The sequence below is a fragment of the Alexandromys fortis genome, unplaced genomic scaffold (assembly GCF_014885135.2).
Source record: "Alexandromys fortis isolate MF-2015 unplaced genomic scaffold, M_Fortis_MF-2015_v1.1 scaffold_38, whole genome shotgun sequence".
Classification (NCBI taxonomy): Eukaryota; Metazoa; Chordata; class Mammalia; order Rodentia; family Cricetidae; genus Alexandromys; species Alexandromys fortis.
Genome location: NW_026067916.1, coordinates 7,049,497 through 7,066,850, shown reverse-complemented (window position 1 = coordinate 7,066,850; position 17,354 = coordinate 7,049,497). Strand labels below are relative to the sequence as shown.

General features: G+C 39.5%; 1 protein-coding gene across 1 annotated transcript in view; it reads right to left on the bottom strand.

The window, feature by feature from the left end:
* Sema3e (semaphorin 3E) overlaps nt 1-17,354 on the bottom strand; it is a 223,125-nt gene that overhangs the window by 70,127 nt on the left and 135,644 nt on the right. Inside the window, exons 4-5 of the mRNA XM_050139690.1 lie at nt 13,959-14,018; nt 10,493-10,612 (exon numbers count right to left, since the gene is read on the bottom strand). Coding sequence (XP_049995647.1) covers nt 10,493-10,612; nt 13,959-14,018 — 180 coding nt within the window. The remainder of the gene's footprint in view (nt 1-10,492; nt 10,613-13,958; nt 14,019-17,354) is intronic.

The following is a 17,354-nucleotide window of genomic DNA, read 5'->3' as shown; positions in this document are numbered from 1 at the left end:
AAAAAAAAAAAAAAAAAAAAAAAAAAAAAAAAAAAAAAAGAAAAGAAAATACTGTTGCTTTGTTTCTTTACATTTATGTTTACTTATTTGTGTGGGTGTGTGTGTGGGTGTGGGTGTGGGTGTGTGCGCGCACGCGTGCACACATATATCGTGATTAGAAGACAATTTGTGGGAATCAGTTGTCTCTTTTTACTGTGTGGGCACCACAGACTTACATCACGCTGTCCTGCCTGGAAGCAGGTCCTATCTCACCAGCCCGAGAGAGCTTTTATTTCTACTTCTTGTTCCTATATCCCCAGCAACACTTTATCTATTACCCTATTGCTCACTTTCATTATCCCCCATCCCATTTTTAGTAGAATCCTCACCTAAATTTTATCTGTTTTAAAAAGCAAATGAAAGTGTATATGATTAGGAGTAAATTTCACAGAGTATTTTCTGTATGCTGGGCACAACACTGGACATTCTACACTTGCTATGCCAGAATCACCTCCCCCAAAGCGTTATTTGGTAAATGCCAAACAGCTCTTACTCACTAAACTGATGTCTTCAAAAATGACTAAAAAATCTTCAACTTTCGCATTAGAAAATGTGTTTGTCTTCCTTAGTCATCAAAAATTAGAATCACAATGTGATGTCACCAGAAACCCATGAAAATGCTGAGAATAAAGAGAGACCATAGGAAGCAAGTCGGTGGAATATGGAGGGTATCGAAAAACGGCCGCTACCATGAGTGTGCAACCGACTGAGTGTTAGCTAAGACAGTACATGACTAAAAGGCATCTGGTGGTTTTTACTGAAGCTGAGCACAGGAAACTGTGCTCCGAGAATCAGCTCAGCAAGAGCACATCCACGTCCACAAACTACAAGCAGCAAAACGACAGCAGCGCTGCAAATCACCCTCAAGGTCAGGAAAGGAAGGACGGACGGATAAATGAATTGAGGCGTAATCCAGTAAAAGAAAGGAAAAATGGGGTACAAGAATAGCAAGGGACTTGTCGTCTTACAGTATGAACAAATCTCAGCGGATTATTGAGTAAAAGCAGCCGAACTGAAGAGTTCATGCGGTCTCATTCGTTCACGCTGCAATCCAAAAGCGCAAGCCACTCAGTGACAGAGTTAGAACCCGGCTGTTTGTGAGGACAGCGCAGGCGCAGGAAAAGGGTATGACGTCATGAGACACGGACACGTACTTTCTAGTCTCCTGCTGGTTACACAGACATGTTCAATTTTGAAACCCGTTCACAGGGACTTTAAAAAGAATCTGTATCCTTTTATTCCTGCATTTAACAACTTATTTAAAAGTGAGCTTAGAGAACATTTCTGCTCTTCTTGGTTTATAAATTTATATTCGAAAGACTAAAATGTAAATTAAATAAATGTTTAATGTGAGACTACCAAAGCTTTCCAAGAGTAAGACAAATTCTACAAAAGAAAGAAAAAAAACATTGAGAAGATTCATATTTTTTTACGTTCTTTTATTTTATATATACTTGAGCTCATTTTTCTAAATAAGGCAAAACCAAAAGCAAAGCGCAATAACCCACCAAAGTTACTACAACCTTATATATTAAGAAAGCAGAAATTTCTTAATTTGGACATCTTACAAATGCCACATTGTTTTCGAGGTATAAAAAAGCGCGGTCACCCCCATTCACTCCCTCACTCATACCCGGCATAGTTACCAGCTAACTACTGGATAAGTACGTAAGGGTTTTAAAGTTTATTGTCCTCCTGGAGCTTAAGTCACCAATGCCAGTGCCAGTCAGAACCAGGTGGAGATAAAAACTGGCAGCAAGGCTGGTGGAAGCCTTTATTGTGGGCAGGAGTGATGCGGACATTGTTAAACACAGGCCTCTGTGTCGGGAGTGTGGCGACAAGGACCGGGCTCCCGCTGGTCTTTTCATGAGGGTCCAGTGGAAATCACAATTTACTATGTGAACCCAAGCGGTTTTTAAACGTAAGCTCTGCAAAAAGAAAACAAACAAGAGACGCTGGCTGTGACGAGCGGCGCACATCTGTGAGTTGAATTAGGCATATGGCTGCCCGTGTAGAGTCTGATCAAACGAAAGAGACACAAATGCTTGCTGGGCGGCCGCCATGGACACAGTCTTGCCCTTTAGATGCCCAACCAACCACATGAGTGCCACGCTTTCCCTGGCTCACTCTCACCTCATGATTTACTGTTCTTGAATAAACCACAGTTGAGTACACTATCGTCTCTGTATCCCTGCAAATATGAGGCACGTGTTTAAATGATTGAAGTAGACATAGACCTCCTCCTCATGTGTGCAAGTGTGTGTGTGCACATGCGTCTGTATGTGTATGTGGTATGTGTGTGCGCGCTGTTTTGGCTGACGATAATTCAATCAGATCTAGGACTGCCAGGGAGGAGGCGAGAATAGAGTTGGCACTGGCGACTTTCACGTTTTCATTAAAAGACTCTTTCCCTGCATTTATTTTTCAAGGTTTAAAAAAAAAATTCTTACACGTGAATTCATTCCCTGGGGATTACGCCTGCTAGCTCTCTAATTAGCAGCAGTTCTGGTTCAGCGTGAGCCTCCTCTGGACCCTCATTCACCAGTGGCCAACAGGAAGGCTCTGAGCAGCCCAGGTACAAATCTCTTTCTCTTTGAGCTCTCAGTGCACAGACTCATGGCATAGAGCGCAGTTTCATACTGACTGCGTCACAAACCAAGGATGCGCAAGTGGGGCTGCCTTCCCAATAAGAGGATTATCCTTCACAGGTGAACATAGTGGGGGCACCTGTTTTCCTTCCCCTAGAAAATAACTTAACCAGCTTATCCTGGTAAGATAGGCAGGAGCTGAAGGCCTCAAGAAACAACCTCTTTTCAGACATTTTAACACAAACCCATGGATTTTAAAGATCACAAAAATAATTACTTTGAGCTTCAGGTAGTCTCTGTTTATTTAACAAGTAACGACTTGCGATTTTATGTAAACAGATCAAATGAAGCAATACATTGAGTGACTTATATTCCAATATAGATGTATAATTTTTCTTAAAATAATGGCTACTCTTTAAGTCTTTCGATTGTAATTTATAACTAATTATCTGGATATGCTGAGATTTGGAACAGCTTACAGAAAAAAAATTGGTCTTCTTTTTAAATGACAAACCACATAGCATTTATGTTTGATAGCTGTTATCTTGCTTCAATTTTCTCTTCTACATTTAGCATTTATTATCTATTCCAATATATAGACAGTCCACTTTGAGAATATAGCATCAAATGATTGTCATTTTGTTGGCTTTAATCTCTATTACATTTCTAGTCAAAGTTACACACACACACACAGACACCATCTATACTTGAGTGCAAAAGTTCCTTTGATCACAAAATACAATAAGTCCAATAATAATGCTCTTAACATTTCATTCATCTATTTGAAATAAAAGCATAAGAAAGTCTGAACACTTTAAATTGAAAAACCATTCTTACATACCATCTAAAACCAAGAAAATATTTCCATCCTGCATACATACAGCACCATATAAACATTCTTGGTATAAATTATAATTTGGAATTTTTGTTAGAAAATGATATCTTAATATCTAAAAATATATAAACCTATAAATGTTGATAAACAAAAGTGCATATTTTCATAGCACTATTCTATTTAGAGAGCAAATGGCTTCAACAATTTACATGTCATATTTAATTCCATATCTTATTTTTAACCTACTATTGAAAAATTTACCTAAAGAAAATAGATCTAACAGAAACATATCAAAAAGAACAAATTTTGAAACTACTATTTTACAAGTTTCAAAATAAGAGACAAGAGTAAAAAAATAATTTGTCAAATTAAGATGGGAATAATTCTTTGTAAAATGCAAAGAATATTAAATGCATGACCACACTGACCTCAGGTTTAAATTAAAGCACTTGTTTCTGATAAATAACACTAATGAACAACTTTTGAAAATCCAAAATCTGTTACAAAATGAGTTTAATATTGCAGTAGGGTTTTTATTGCACACTATAAAGAGCCACAAGATTAATACATCAAAAAACAAATATTAATGAAACACTGGTGAGAAAAACATACCTAATTAAAAAAACCAAATTGCTAGCCATGATGCCACGTGTTTGCAATGCTAGAATTCAGCAGCCTGAGACAGGAGGGTCATAAATTCAAGACCAACGTAGGCGGCACAGCAAGGCCCTGTACCAAGCAAGTAAACAAACAGGCAAACAAGAAAAAGTCTTTCTTTTTAAGACACATGTTTTACATTCTTTCAGTCTCCATTAAAATCGAGTTTCCAACATTAGGAGAAATGCAAGATAATATTTAAAACATATGAATACTTAGAAAAACTATACACAACTAGGAGAGAAATCATTTTCTATCTACAAAGTTCAGCGCACACAGACAAGAATGTTACTTGGGTACTGTCTCGAACATGTATTCCAATATATTTATATTCTTCTGGAGGGAGACTTACAGCCCCAATGATTGCAAAGCCAATAACATCCAAACTTAAATAGCTGAGCTGCTGTTCTTCACAGGAGGGGAAACTTATCAAAATCACATGCTGAAATTCCTAAAGTTCATTTTTAATTTTCTTTGGTGCAAAGTACATTTGCATGACTAATTTAGTCTGCATATTTAAAAAGTGATATAAATATGCCTTAAATAAAATTACACTGAAAAAATACACTCTATACTTATAAAACAGGACAGCGGTCTACATTTAAAAACACGCTTTCAAGGACAATCAATTTTTTCCATATTTGGATATACAAATTCTGAAGATGGCCCATACAGTCATCCCATAACCTCCACTGAACTTGTAAGCAAATATTCAGCTTCCCACTTAAAAAGAACCTCTTCTTTTCAAGTCTTTGGTTATGTATCATTGCTTGTTTTCCCCAGGAACCCAACTTAAAAGCACTTGCTTAATCAAACCTTCTCTTTGTCCACGAAAGATAAAAAGAACAGGTGTAAGATGGGAACTTTGCCAGGGGCAGCCAGAATTTCCAACCCCATGTAAGGACTCCCTGGGAAATCCCCTCCCCTTGGGTGTGGTGAGTGAGTCCCATGAAATGGATGACAATCCTTCCCTGGGTTATTACTACTTCCTGTCGATGGGAAAGTCAGTCCCCTGAGTAAGTCTCATGACATGACTTCCTCCTGCTGGCCCTAGAGAAGTGTGGTCCCATGCTATAATAAAGCTTTCTCATAGGGGAACTGCTATGGCCTCTCTCAGGTAAGAAACAGCCATCAAAGGCTGGAGACATCAGTCTTAGAATTTAAAATCAAGTCATGCCAATAATAACACGAACATGACCAAAGACTCCAGAACCTGGGTAAAACCTTCATTTCAGCCTGGGAGTCCTGAGCGTGAGAACCAACTGAACACTGCCTGGTATCCAGCCCCACGAAAACAATGCAACCGATACATGTGTTTGCAAAGTGGCCACAGTTTTAATAGTTTGTTATGTAAAATAGAAAGTTCACACCAATAGAAATATACTAACACCATCATGCTAAAAACACTGTTCTTAGAGAGCTCTTACATTTTAAAGGCCATTTTAATTTTCCTCGAATCTCAAGGCTTTTGCCACTTACATATAAACTCATGTTTTACATCAGGAGCTCTGCTTTTTATGGTGTAAACCTTTTATTATTATTTACAGTACAGTTTCCATTTTCTTTGAGTCATACGTTAGCTATGAACTTACATGTGTGGCTTATGTAAAGCCTTAGATTTGTACAGAGGCATGCATTCAAGTCTCTATAAATTCCCGGAAGAGAGCCGGCAGCGGGGAAAGCATGACCAGTCTCGCCAACACCCATCACAACAGCCTCCAAAGCAACACCCGTACAAGGACTTCACATAGCCATGGACTACATACAACAGGAGCAGAGAGAAGAGGCTGGGTTTCCAAGGCTTTCTTGGCAGAGGAACACCATTTAGAGAGCAGCTGAAATTCTCAGCAGCTTTGCTAAACCAATCTCCGAGTGACTGCAAGGGATTTGGGGGTAGGATGCAGACCTATGAGACTCTAAGTTAGCATGCTCATATCGCTCCAAGGGAGTGCTTCTTGAAGTTGAAAAGAACTATTCTGAGGGAAGGATATATAGAGAGACACGGAAAAAGTAACATTCAGGTTAAAAGAGCAGGAATAAAAGCTAGGCGAATACACACATACACAATCACAAACAGGAGAATTCACGACGTAAGAATAGGGGTCCTACATTGTGAAGGTGATTATTCTGAGTTCTACAGTCCTTCTAAAAGTTCAACAAGACTTACTATACACAAAATGAGGAACAGAAAAGGTTCTAGTTGAATCCAGGTCAGTGCTGCAAGGAAGCAAAATGACAAAGGCAGGACTATGACCGCAGACAATGGAGGCTCATCAAAAGACAGCAGAAAATATACAGAAATCTATTTTCATAGAAGCTGGAATTAGAAAACTGGTGTAGACTAAAAGGACAAAGTGGGCCTGGTTGTGGCGGGATGGTGAGCATTTGTCATGGCCTCAAGAAAATCTACCATTTTTTGAGTTAAAGTTGAATTGAGTGTTTCTCTGTTGAAGGCTGAAAGTCTCCCCAACTAACAAGAAATACAACTGGAGCTGTTTCTCACTCCTGCAACATCTGAATAAAAATGCTAACTTGTATACAGTCTGGTGGTGGTCAGTTTCTCACCTCAGCTCCATACATCCTTCTTGGTATTGTGGAAACACTGTTAAACACTCCCTGCTCTGCAAAGATGCTTACGGCAGGCTCCTCCACTGCCTCTCTGCCTTTTATCCTTTCCTGCTTGAATTAATCCAAGTTAATGTCATATCGTCTGAGTACTCTACTCAAAATTCCATCTTCTCCTCTTCTGCCTTCAGAGAACTTTCAGGTAGCACTGTGTGACACCAGTCATTCGTACGCTTTCCCCACCATTATTCCTTGCTATGCTTCATGTCACATAGACAAATTAGTCAAGTATTTGCAAACATGACCCAGAATGACTCCCTGAGAGCTTTCTCATAAGCATTTGCCTCGACTATGATAATTGGTAATTTTTTCATTTACTCCAAGATTGCACATGGTGCACGGGGAATAGAACCCTCATTGCTCTGATTACCATGGGGTTACAGATTCCTCTGATGAGATAGCTTTCATACTGACCTGCATGACACTAGATATTCAATGCTATGCACATGCAGCTTAATGACAAAATGCTTCTGCGTTGTTGATACAACTATAGTTTGTGTTGGAATAACTTTTCCATGGTGATTAGAACAAGGTATAAAACTGTGGAGGCCCAAAAATGTGAGCCTATTTCCACATTGTCTGAAGGTCAGAGAGTTTGAGGTTTGCTCAAAATTGTTGACAACAACCAGGGCAACACATTCTGACATAGGGTGTGTTTATTTGGTCTTTTTGACATTAAGATGGGGTAGGAGGTTTGATCTAGGGAACGGTTGCCTTCAGGATACTTTGTCTAAGGTGGGTTCACTGCCTAAACAACAGAATGCTGATGACTTGATATCTCAAAGTATTGAAGCAACTAACTTGAGTTGTCTTTTGTATCATATTAAAACAGTCTTTTGTCTTCTTCCCCATGCTGTATTGGGGTGTAAAACCATGTGGAAAATTAAATACAGGGATTTCAGTATTCACTGGAACTCCCTCCTGATACTATCCTCTGTTTCTGTTTTATTATTTTCACTAGCATCTTCATTCTTTTTACTGTTTTTCTGATCCCCATGCACCTACCCTGGTAAATGGTATGTTTTGTCAAAGCTGGTCTCCAACACAAAGCTATTTGGATACACTAGACATTAGCAAGAGCAAAGTGAAGACATTTTCTCTTGAGAAACCACCCGGTTTTTTGTGTAGAAAGGAATGGTGAGTGCCCACGTAGAGGACTTACTGAGATGTCACCAGCAAAGACTGAAGGGGTAGCTCAGTTGTAAAGCGAGGGCAGTAGCTATAACTTGAGGTTGGGCCCTGCAATTTTTACACCTTGTGATAATAGGAGCTACCTATATGAGTTACAAATCATTCAGTATATTGAATTATACTTGTGAGCAGACCCTGAGTCATGATTGAAAAGTTAAAAACATTGAAAACTATGACTTTAAGTTCAGCTATGGTAAGGATTGATTCTTAGTGTTTAGTCAAGCAGAAAGAAGGAAGCATTTGGTGACTATGGAAGAATCTCCTTGGGGGATCACAGGGCACTTCATAGATTTGCTAAGACAGCAAGCAAGTGGAAGTGTTTGAGGGATACTGTGCATAGTCTTTTTCTTCTAGAACAAAAATATGCCTCTTAGGTGAGGTGACTTATTTGCCAAGCAAGTTTGATGACTAGGTCTCAATCCTGAGAACCCTCACAATGGTGGAGAGAAAAAGAAATTGAATAACAGTGAACTGAGCTAGTGACCTCTGCGATGATATCTAGAAGGCAAAATACATATACACACTGGCTGTGGTTGTTTTAATGACACAGATGGATGGAATAAGGAAGAGTTGGAGAGGGGACCATGATCAAAGTACACTGAAACTCTCAAAGAACCAATACAATTTAACAAAAATTAAAAGAACCTAAAAAAGTAGAGCTAACAAAGCATCTTAAAATACTGAAAAGATTATGAGACTAGTTCTAATCCAGAATCTTCTGCTCAGAGAAAGTGAAGGAGCAGCAAAGATGTCATTGAATGAGTGAAAACAGAAAGACTATGTGGCTGGCTAGCAGATAGATAGATAGATAGATAGATAGATAGATAGATAGATAATAGATAGATAGATAGATAGATGATAGATAGATAGATAGATAGATAGATAGATAGATAGATAGATAGAGAAAATGTATGTATGCTGGCTGTGCAAATGTCTACCTGTAAAGAGATTACGGAATTTCTAATGTGCTGTTATGTGACCTGTCCTTGGTCTGACTTGCCTTCTTCTATATCTCTGTCTAAAGTTCTTCAATCACAACCCTTGTGTCTGATATCTAAGATACTTCAAGCAATGCGTTGAGACAAGGATACATGTTATATTTAGTTTACAAGTATGGATGCCAAGCCAATATTTTACATCCTAATTAAAAATTCTTCCTGCAAGGATAGTTAACAGCTAAAATGCCTCAATCTGGGACAGGTTCTGGAGGCAGCAACTTAGCACGTCGATGCTGTTCATTGTATTTGCACCTGAGTATTAACTAGCACAAGGACTATCTGAAAGAAGCGTTAGTGTAAATAAATTGTATTCTTTATTATATAGTGATGTGGGAGTGATTTCTTATTAATAAAGAAACTGCCTAGGCCCCTTGATAGGCCAACCCTTAGGTGGGTAGAGTAGACAGAACAGAATGCTGGGAAAAAGAAGCTGAGTCAAGGAGTCGCCATGATTCTCCCATTCCAGACAGATGCAGGTTAAGATCCTCCCTGGTAAGCCACCTCGTGGGCTACACAGAATATTAGAAATGGGTTAGGTCAATATGTAAGAACTAGCCAATAAGAGGCTGGAACTAGCTGGGCCAGGCAGTGTTTAAAAGAATACAGTTTTCGTGTAATTATTTCGGGCATAAGCTAGCCATGCAGGCGGCAGGGTGCCGGGGACGTAGCCCTGCCACTCCTATCTCTACAATATAATTGTGAGATGCATGCTTTAATCACTGCTGCTTTTTCATAAATGGGCTGTAAGCATTAGATGGAGTATATATCCACTGATAAAACCAACGAATGTGTCTACTCAGTTATCTTTCTCATCTAAAGGAAAGCCAGCAGTTCCTGAGCTCAGAGCACTGTTTTGCATACCACTGGATGAAACTGTGATGTTACGTGCTACAAAGTATGTGCAAGATAAAGGAGAGGCAGGGTTCATTCGACTTGTAGGAACTGGTTATGGGGATGAACCTTTGAGCCTCCTTGTTAGAGAACAGTATCTTCTTAAAAGCAGGAATGGGACTTGCAGTCATTGCCGTTTGCACAAGAAGGTTTGGTGTAAAGCTGCATGGCTTCTCACACTCAGATCCATCTGCTATTACTTTGAAACCTCTCCTACTGTGCTTCCCACCTCACTTGGCTGGAAAGAATGTAATTATAAAATCAAAAAGCTGTACTTCTTTTTTTTTTTTTTTGGTAAAGTACATACAGTATGCAGCACTTTATTTATATAAATTGTATTTATCTTTGTTTATGTGTACCTCTTTCTTAATCTGTTTGTATACATACAGATAAATATATGTTCTAGTTAGAATTCATAAGTAAAACATATATAAGAGCGTAGTTGACGACACACTTTGATGTTGCAAAATCTGTTTTAATCAAACAATTAAGGAAATAAAATGGCTTGGTGAATAAATGCCAAAAGTTAATTGGTTCACAGATTGAGAGGGTTTTAGACACAGGGAGACCATTCCTCTGTCTCAAGTACATTAAATAGGTACAACTCAAATGGTTCTGTCTTTCTTGAGGGAGATTGCACAACCTTTCCTTTATAACATCCGTCTTACCTCTGAGTGGTACCCGACTCTGATGAAGGCACAAAGCGGGTCAAAGGCCCCAGTAGCACAGGTCAGAAGATGTGTCCTGTTATAGTGATGCAAGACCCGAACATAGTTGGCACACTCGCTCTAAAGTGGGATGGCAAAGGACACCTGGTTAGAAGGGAACAAATGTTTGACCTACCTTTGACCTTTGTTGTCCCTCATTCCTAGAAAGGGAGTCTGAATCGGAAGGAAAAGAGAGTGGGATAAAGAAGATGAGGACCTGAGACAAAACAACTAGTGTGAGGGACACATGTTTAATGGGCAGTGAAATATGAAATGTTTTTTGTTATAATTCTGGAAGTCATTTTTACAACATTCTTACAAATGTGTTCAATAACACTGATTTGCATCAGTATAGTCCCCATGTAATTAAAGTATACCCAGGACTGCCATTTTTAACAACAGTATATGTTTATGAACCAACATAAAATTAGAAGCCCAGTAATTAGAAAAGAGTCATTATTCTTAAGAAAATATATGATGTTGACAGCAGGGTACTACAGAATTTTTTAATAGTTTGAAAGTTTTTAACTGGCAAAAGAAATTCTGACAAAAAATGAACCATAATATGAAAATGACATAACATCCCAAAGTAAGCATCGAAATGGAGAATCTAATATTTAGTTAAAGAAAATTCGAAAGCTGCACCTTTAGATTTAGAAGTCCTCATTGGTACCACAGAGTTTTGATAAGCAAAATAGTGCTCATATTTGAAATTATAAATTCACATAAAATGTAATTTGGGGAAGATTTTTTTAAAACATATTAACTATTAGAAACAACATTTGATTGTCAAATGTTTTGAGGGTCTTGCTGCAAAACGCAAGGGTCAATACTTTGTCTATAAACAATGATGCGTAAATATATTTAATTTGTGTGGCAACTGGTGAAAATCCTCAGGTGTGCAGCGATAGAAGAGAAGAAGCCATAGGTGGCGAAGCACACGTGTGTGCTGCATTCTCTTAGCTGTGTGCACAAGAGCAGACTCCAGACCACTTCCTGGGGAGCCTAGCCAGGCAGCACTAGCTTTAAATTTCAGATTACAGAGAAGAGTATTTAACTCATGCATTGCTGCGCCCACTTCTAAAGTCAAACGTGGAGCCTGGTGCTCCGAACTTGCTGGCTCTTGTCCTCCCATTTCCCAATCATCCCTTGATATTTGCATTAATACATAGACCTATGAGAATGAGAAAACTCATCAGAGTTTTATTGAATTTGTCATAATTAATACTATATTTTACTTGTAAAAATAATGTGCTCATTTGAACAAAATGATGGGTTTCTTTTTGAACTTTTCAAGATCATAGCAGACTCCGTGTGGCTACGGTGAAATTTTCTGCCCTCGTATTGTTGGCAGCACGTGCTTTTTCCTCTCCTGACACTGCATCTCTGCCATTTTCACCCTTTCTTGCCTGCTGTGTGCTCTCTTGCAAGCGGCCTCTTCCCAGAGTCAGTTTCTGCTCTCCTGCCACAGCAGTTTTGAAAACTGTCTTTATTTTTGGATATTATAATGTCATTATAATTTCCTTTACTCCCTCTAAACTTTGTCCTATATCTCTCTTTGCCCTCTTTAAAATTCATAGCCTATTTTTTCATGAACCGCTGTTACACGTACACACACACACACACACACATACACATATGCACACACACATGCGCACACACACACTCACTTTATCAGGCACCGTCACGTCTCCGCCATTCAGGCAGGCTCATCACCTTAATACACACCCCAGACACACATATGCATACACACACAGACACATGCACACACACACACACACACGCACATACACATGCACACACATGTACACACACTCACTTTATCAGATGCTGTCATTCAGGCAGCCTCATCACCGTCATACGCTCCCCAGACACACACACGCTTACATGCACACACTCAAGTTGCTTCAAACCAAATTAGCCAAATCAATTTTTCAAAACGTCCTCCAGTCAATTTAGGTACCACGGTGTCATCAACAATAAATTACAAGAGTAATACTAACCACTTTTAGCCCTAAAAAGTACCTTAAAATAAATATTCACCACAGTGATAAAATGGACAGAACAAGATTTCTCCTTCAAGTCTCTCGTCTAAGCTTGCTGGGGTGGAAGTCCAGCAGATTGACCTTGCCATGCAGTCTCGCAGGCTATGAAGCCCCTTGGTAACAGTGCAAACTGCATTCCTGAGCACACAGATCTATCCACTCAATTCTCACATACGTGACATTTTACTTTTTGTGTGATCCATACAGATAATAGAATCTGACCATGCAGACAAGGTGAAATTCCCTGTCCTCACATGGCTGGAAGCACCTGCTTTTCCCCTATTGACATCCTGTCGCTTGGTAGACAGAAGCAATTAGAGCCCATTTTGGCTCAGTTGCGCTTCGACTGCCATGGGCTGCGAGTCTGTTCGATTCTCAGCATCACAGTGCGGACGAAGGCAAGAAGAGCGTTGACTCATTTTCTGGCTAAGCTGCGGTGGCAATAGAGAATTGGGAGTTGCTAATAATGGGTAGTCATTTACATTTTTTTTTTTAGCTTAGGAGAAACAAAGATAAGTTTGCTTTCAAGGAAAGACCTATGGCCATTCTCCAAACCATGTATTCCATCAGAAAAAGGAGCACTCATCCCATGTAGGCCTCTCACCCTCATCAGAGAGTCAGAACAGCATAGAGAACAGCACCTCTCACTCCCATACCTCATGGGCTCCGGGTTTAACAGGGATAGACTTTGCTTCTGATACCAGGGAAGACCCCAAGCTTTTCCTGCTTCATCTCTTTAAGCTCTGTGACCTTATTTTGTTTCTACGTTTCTAATAAATTCATCAATGTGAAGGGAAATCTTAAAGAGTTTGACTTTTCTTATCTAGTCCTTCAAATTAAGCAAAAGAAGCACCTACAATTATGATTTTTTTCTACCAAATAGTCAGAAGATAAACATTAGTATAAGGAGTTTATAAACCCAAGCTTAATAAACTATAAAAGAATAACAGGTTCCCTGGGGTTGGAGAGATGGCTCATCTTTAAGGGTTTCAGAGGATCAAGGGATCTCTTTGGACCTCAGAGGACACTGCATGCATGTGGTGCACAGACATACATGTAAGTAAAACATCCACAGCATAACATCACATGAATTTGTTTAACACAGGCTCCTGTTGGAATAGTAGCCTGTTTTCTTTCAATTCTACATTATAGTTAGTTTTATAGAATAATTCATTTTGTATATATTTATGTATTTATTGTGTATCTTTTCTCTTTATGAAAAAATTGTAGATATGTCATTGACAGGAAATAAAACTTTAATGATTCATTGCTTTATAGGCAACCAAGAATAGAATCCGTGCTTTGTTTAGCCTACAGTGGCTAGTACTTCCTGTGTCTTTTAGAATCCACGCGTTGTTTAGCCTGCAGTGAAGAGTACTTACTGTGTCTTTTCCTTTCATTATGCATTCTTCTACTTTTCCTGCTGGGCTCGGCCAGTATATCTGAAATTGAAGATAATGTATCATTATGTTAAGTGCGTAGAGAAGAAAAACTTCACTAAAAGCCACTTCATTTTCTTCTACAATCCAATTCCCAGTCCATTTTGGTCTACTTTCTGAGAAGATAAAACCTTCTCGTCTTCAGATATTTAATTGTGTGCTTAGAAGCTTCTCTATGAGCTTCCTCTTTGCATTAAACCTCTTTACCAATCCCTAGTCTTCCCGGTGGTTCCTTATGCCTTTCGCCTGCAGAGCCAGTCACTCTAGAATCCATTCATTCCTCTTCGTATTTCACCTGCAGGAGCCTCTGTCTTCCAATTTAGTTGGTGAACCAGACTACTCGTGATGGCAAGACAAGCATCTCCTTGAAATTTTTGGGTTCCTTTTGCATTTTTACTGCCACACACAGAAAGCCAGTGTTATTCCTTGGAAACTACAGCTCCCAGACTCCTCCTGGAGTACGAACACCTTGGCGGGCTGGCGCGCCCAGGTGCGGGTCATTTCTCCCAGATAACCTTGCGCTTCCCGTTAAAAGCGAGCTTCCACGAGGTCTCGCTCTCTCTCACCCCCGACCCTTGTGTGTCTCGCATACCCCATCCCTTATTGTGTTTCCCTCTCCCCATTAAAGCGCACCCACGTGGGAGCCGCGTGTCTCGTCTCTTTTCTTTGCGTGTCTCGCCTATCCTGTGTCTGTCTACACACCCACACACCCCGCCGTTTTAAAGGAATAATAGCCAGTGTTCTGGACTCTGAGCAATGTTTGTCTACAGGAGAGGATGTAAGGATGGATGTGCGTGATCCATACAGTTCATAGAATCTGACCATGCAAATACATGGACTCCTAACTACATCCCCCAGTATCAAGTCATAGACACACTTCATCTTAACATGGCTACATAGTGAGGTTGCAGCCAGGCCTGGCTGCAGGAGACCTGGTCTCAGCACTGCCTCATACAACAGAACTGTTTCGCGCTTCATGTTTCCATGCGAATTTGCAGCAGTTGACATGTTGTCTCCAGCTAGTTGGCCTCTGTCTTAAATCCTTTTCCCTTCTTAACAATAGTACCAAGCACTTTGCTGAGACCAAAGCAAACAAAAAGTTTTCCCACAGTTTCTTTCTATGACATTACTTCTTTTGGGGGGAAAAAATGGTTTTATTTATCATTATCTCTTCCCAGCCTCCGCTTTTCTCTTGTTGCACAGACTATAGGATAAATTCACATGGGACAACCCATTGCACTGATAATTATAATTAATTTTCCCTTCTACCCTGTAAGCATGTGCACTGAGGTTTTGGGTGTACAAGGCATAGCTCATATCATCAGTGGCCTGAAAAGGCCTTTCCTTTAGTTATTTATACTTTCTCCCTTTCTAGCCTGTCCATCTCACCTACCACTTAGGAGGCAATTCCTGCGACTTGTTACTGCATACATTGTTTTCATGCTTGTTTACATTTTTTAAAAAGTAGTTGGTATTGCTTTGGTGCACATATTTCTAATTTATGTAAGCCAATCTCACAATCTATTTGTTTAAATTAAATCTGCGCAAGTAAGGCAATTTGTGTGTGTGTGTGTGTGTGTGTGTGTATGTGTGTGTCTTATGTCTCCTCTCAACTCCTCATGGTTCCTCTATGCATTCTAAGTAGAACTTGCCTGCAAAACCCTATGGATTATCAAACTAAATATTAGCTATTACTTTTCATTTGACAGTTGGCAAACACCAAGAATGAGAATTCCTGTTTAAACATCCAGTTTTCTGATGCCTCTTAAAAAAATATTTATCAAAAGACAGGCTATACTGGGGGTATCTCATGTAGCAAAGCTACTGCCAGCTTGGTCTTCAGGGGCGCATTCCAGCGCTCACTGACTGATTGCTGGCTGTCTCTCCTACACCCATCATCGCACTAAGCAGTCTAGGTTTTGACATCTGATAGTCGTCTTTGAATCCCAAGTATGTTTAGGATTTAAGTGTTCTTCTAAAAGATGATGCCCCATAAAAACCCATTATAGTCCAGAACTGGAAGGGATCATCACGCCACTCACACATCACCCAACCTAATCTCGGCCCGGAGAGGGAGCAACACTGAAAATTTATAAAATGGTGGCCATTTTATTGTGTGGTTAACTTTGCTAGCATGTGAGCGACCAAGCTGTGCTTAGAGTTTTGCTGGTCCTTGATCTCCCCAGATGTTCTTGCTGACAGTCACTCAGCATCTGACTTTTTTACCTTTCAGAGTACATCATCAGAACCTTACTTGAAAGCACGTGGGTTTTTCATGTTGGCATTCAAGAAGAGAAGACAAAGAAAAGAGTAGAATTAGAGAAGAAAACCACTTCCAAAAGAAAATAAAAGCTAAGGCGTATGCATAAAATCTGAGAATTGTTGCTCCTGGTTTTCACAATGTGCTCTTCAGGAGATCACGTGAGATGAATCAAGACATCACATGGAAGTGATGATGGTGTATGTCCCGGAAGTGAAGTTGCAGTTGTGGGGTGGACCCTGGAAATAAAGCTGCAATATTTTAATCTTTATCTGATCTAGTATTTAGATTAAAAAAAAAAACAACTCATTGCCCTGAGAAATTTTCTACAAAGATTTGTAAAACTTATTCCACCAAGTTGAGAATGATGTCTTCACTATAGATTTATAACTTATTTAAATTCATGCGTTAAAGTAGGCTTCATACATATATGCATATATACATATTAAATAAAAGAAAACTCACTTAAGGATTCTATAATTTCATGACTTCATTTACTGACAGGAACAAATTAGAGTCCAGATCAATTAACTCAGAATGTCTTCCAGCCTCAGCATACTTTTAAGATGGAATCTTCAAAATGTGACCTTCCTTCCTTATTCACTTTGTCTTTCTTACAAAAATGATGAATTATTTAAACTGCATTCTGAGAACACCATACCAAATATTCTCTTACTGTTTCATAATGGTTATTTCCAAACACAGTTTTGGTGGTAAATCTCAAAGCATTTCTCCTTATGTTCTGATGGCTTTTACTCCGACTATCTTTCCAAATAGCTAGAAAAGACACACGCACAATTTATGCGGGGTAAAAGGAAAATTTGTTCACTGACCAGGAAAATAAAGACGAGGTCTCCATGGGCAGAGGTTAGACGTGTCTGCTGACAGCCTCCCCCCGCCCTCTAATCACAGAAGGTTTTCTGAGCTAGAGATTTTTCAGATAGAAAACGTGCATTTCTAGCTATGTCTACTGAGGCTTCTACGCATCTCCCCCTTCAGAACTTAGCCTGGGGCTCTTGCGGCCTGCTGTTCAGAATAACAAGACTCCTTTCTCTCTGGCCCAGGAGGGTATTGCTTTC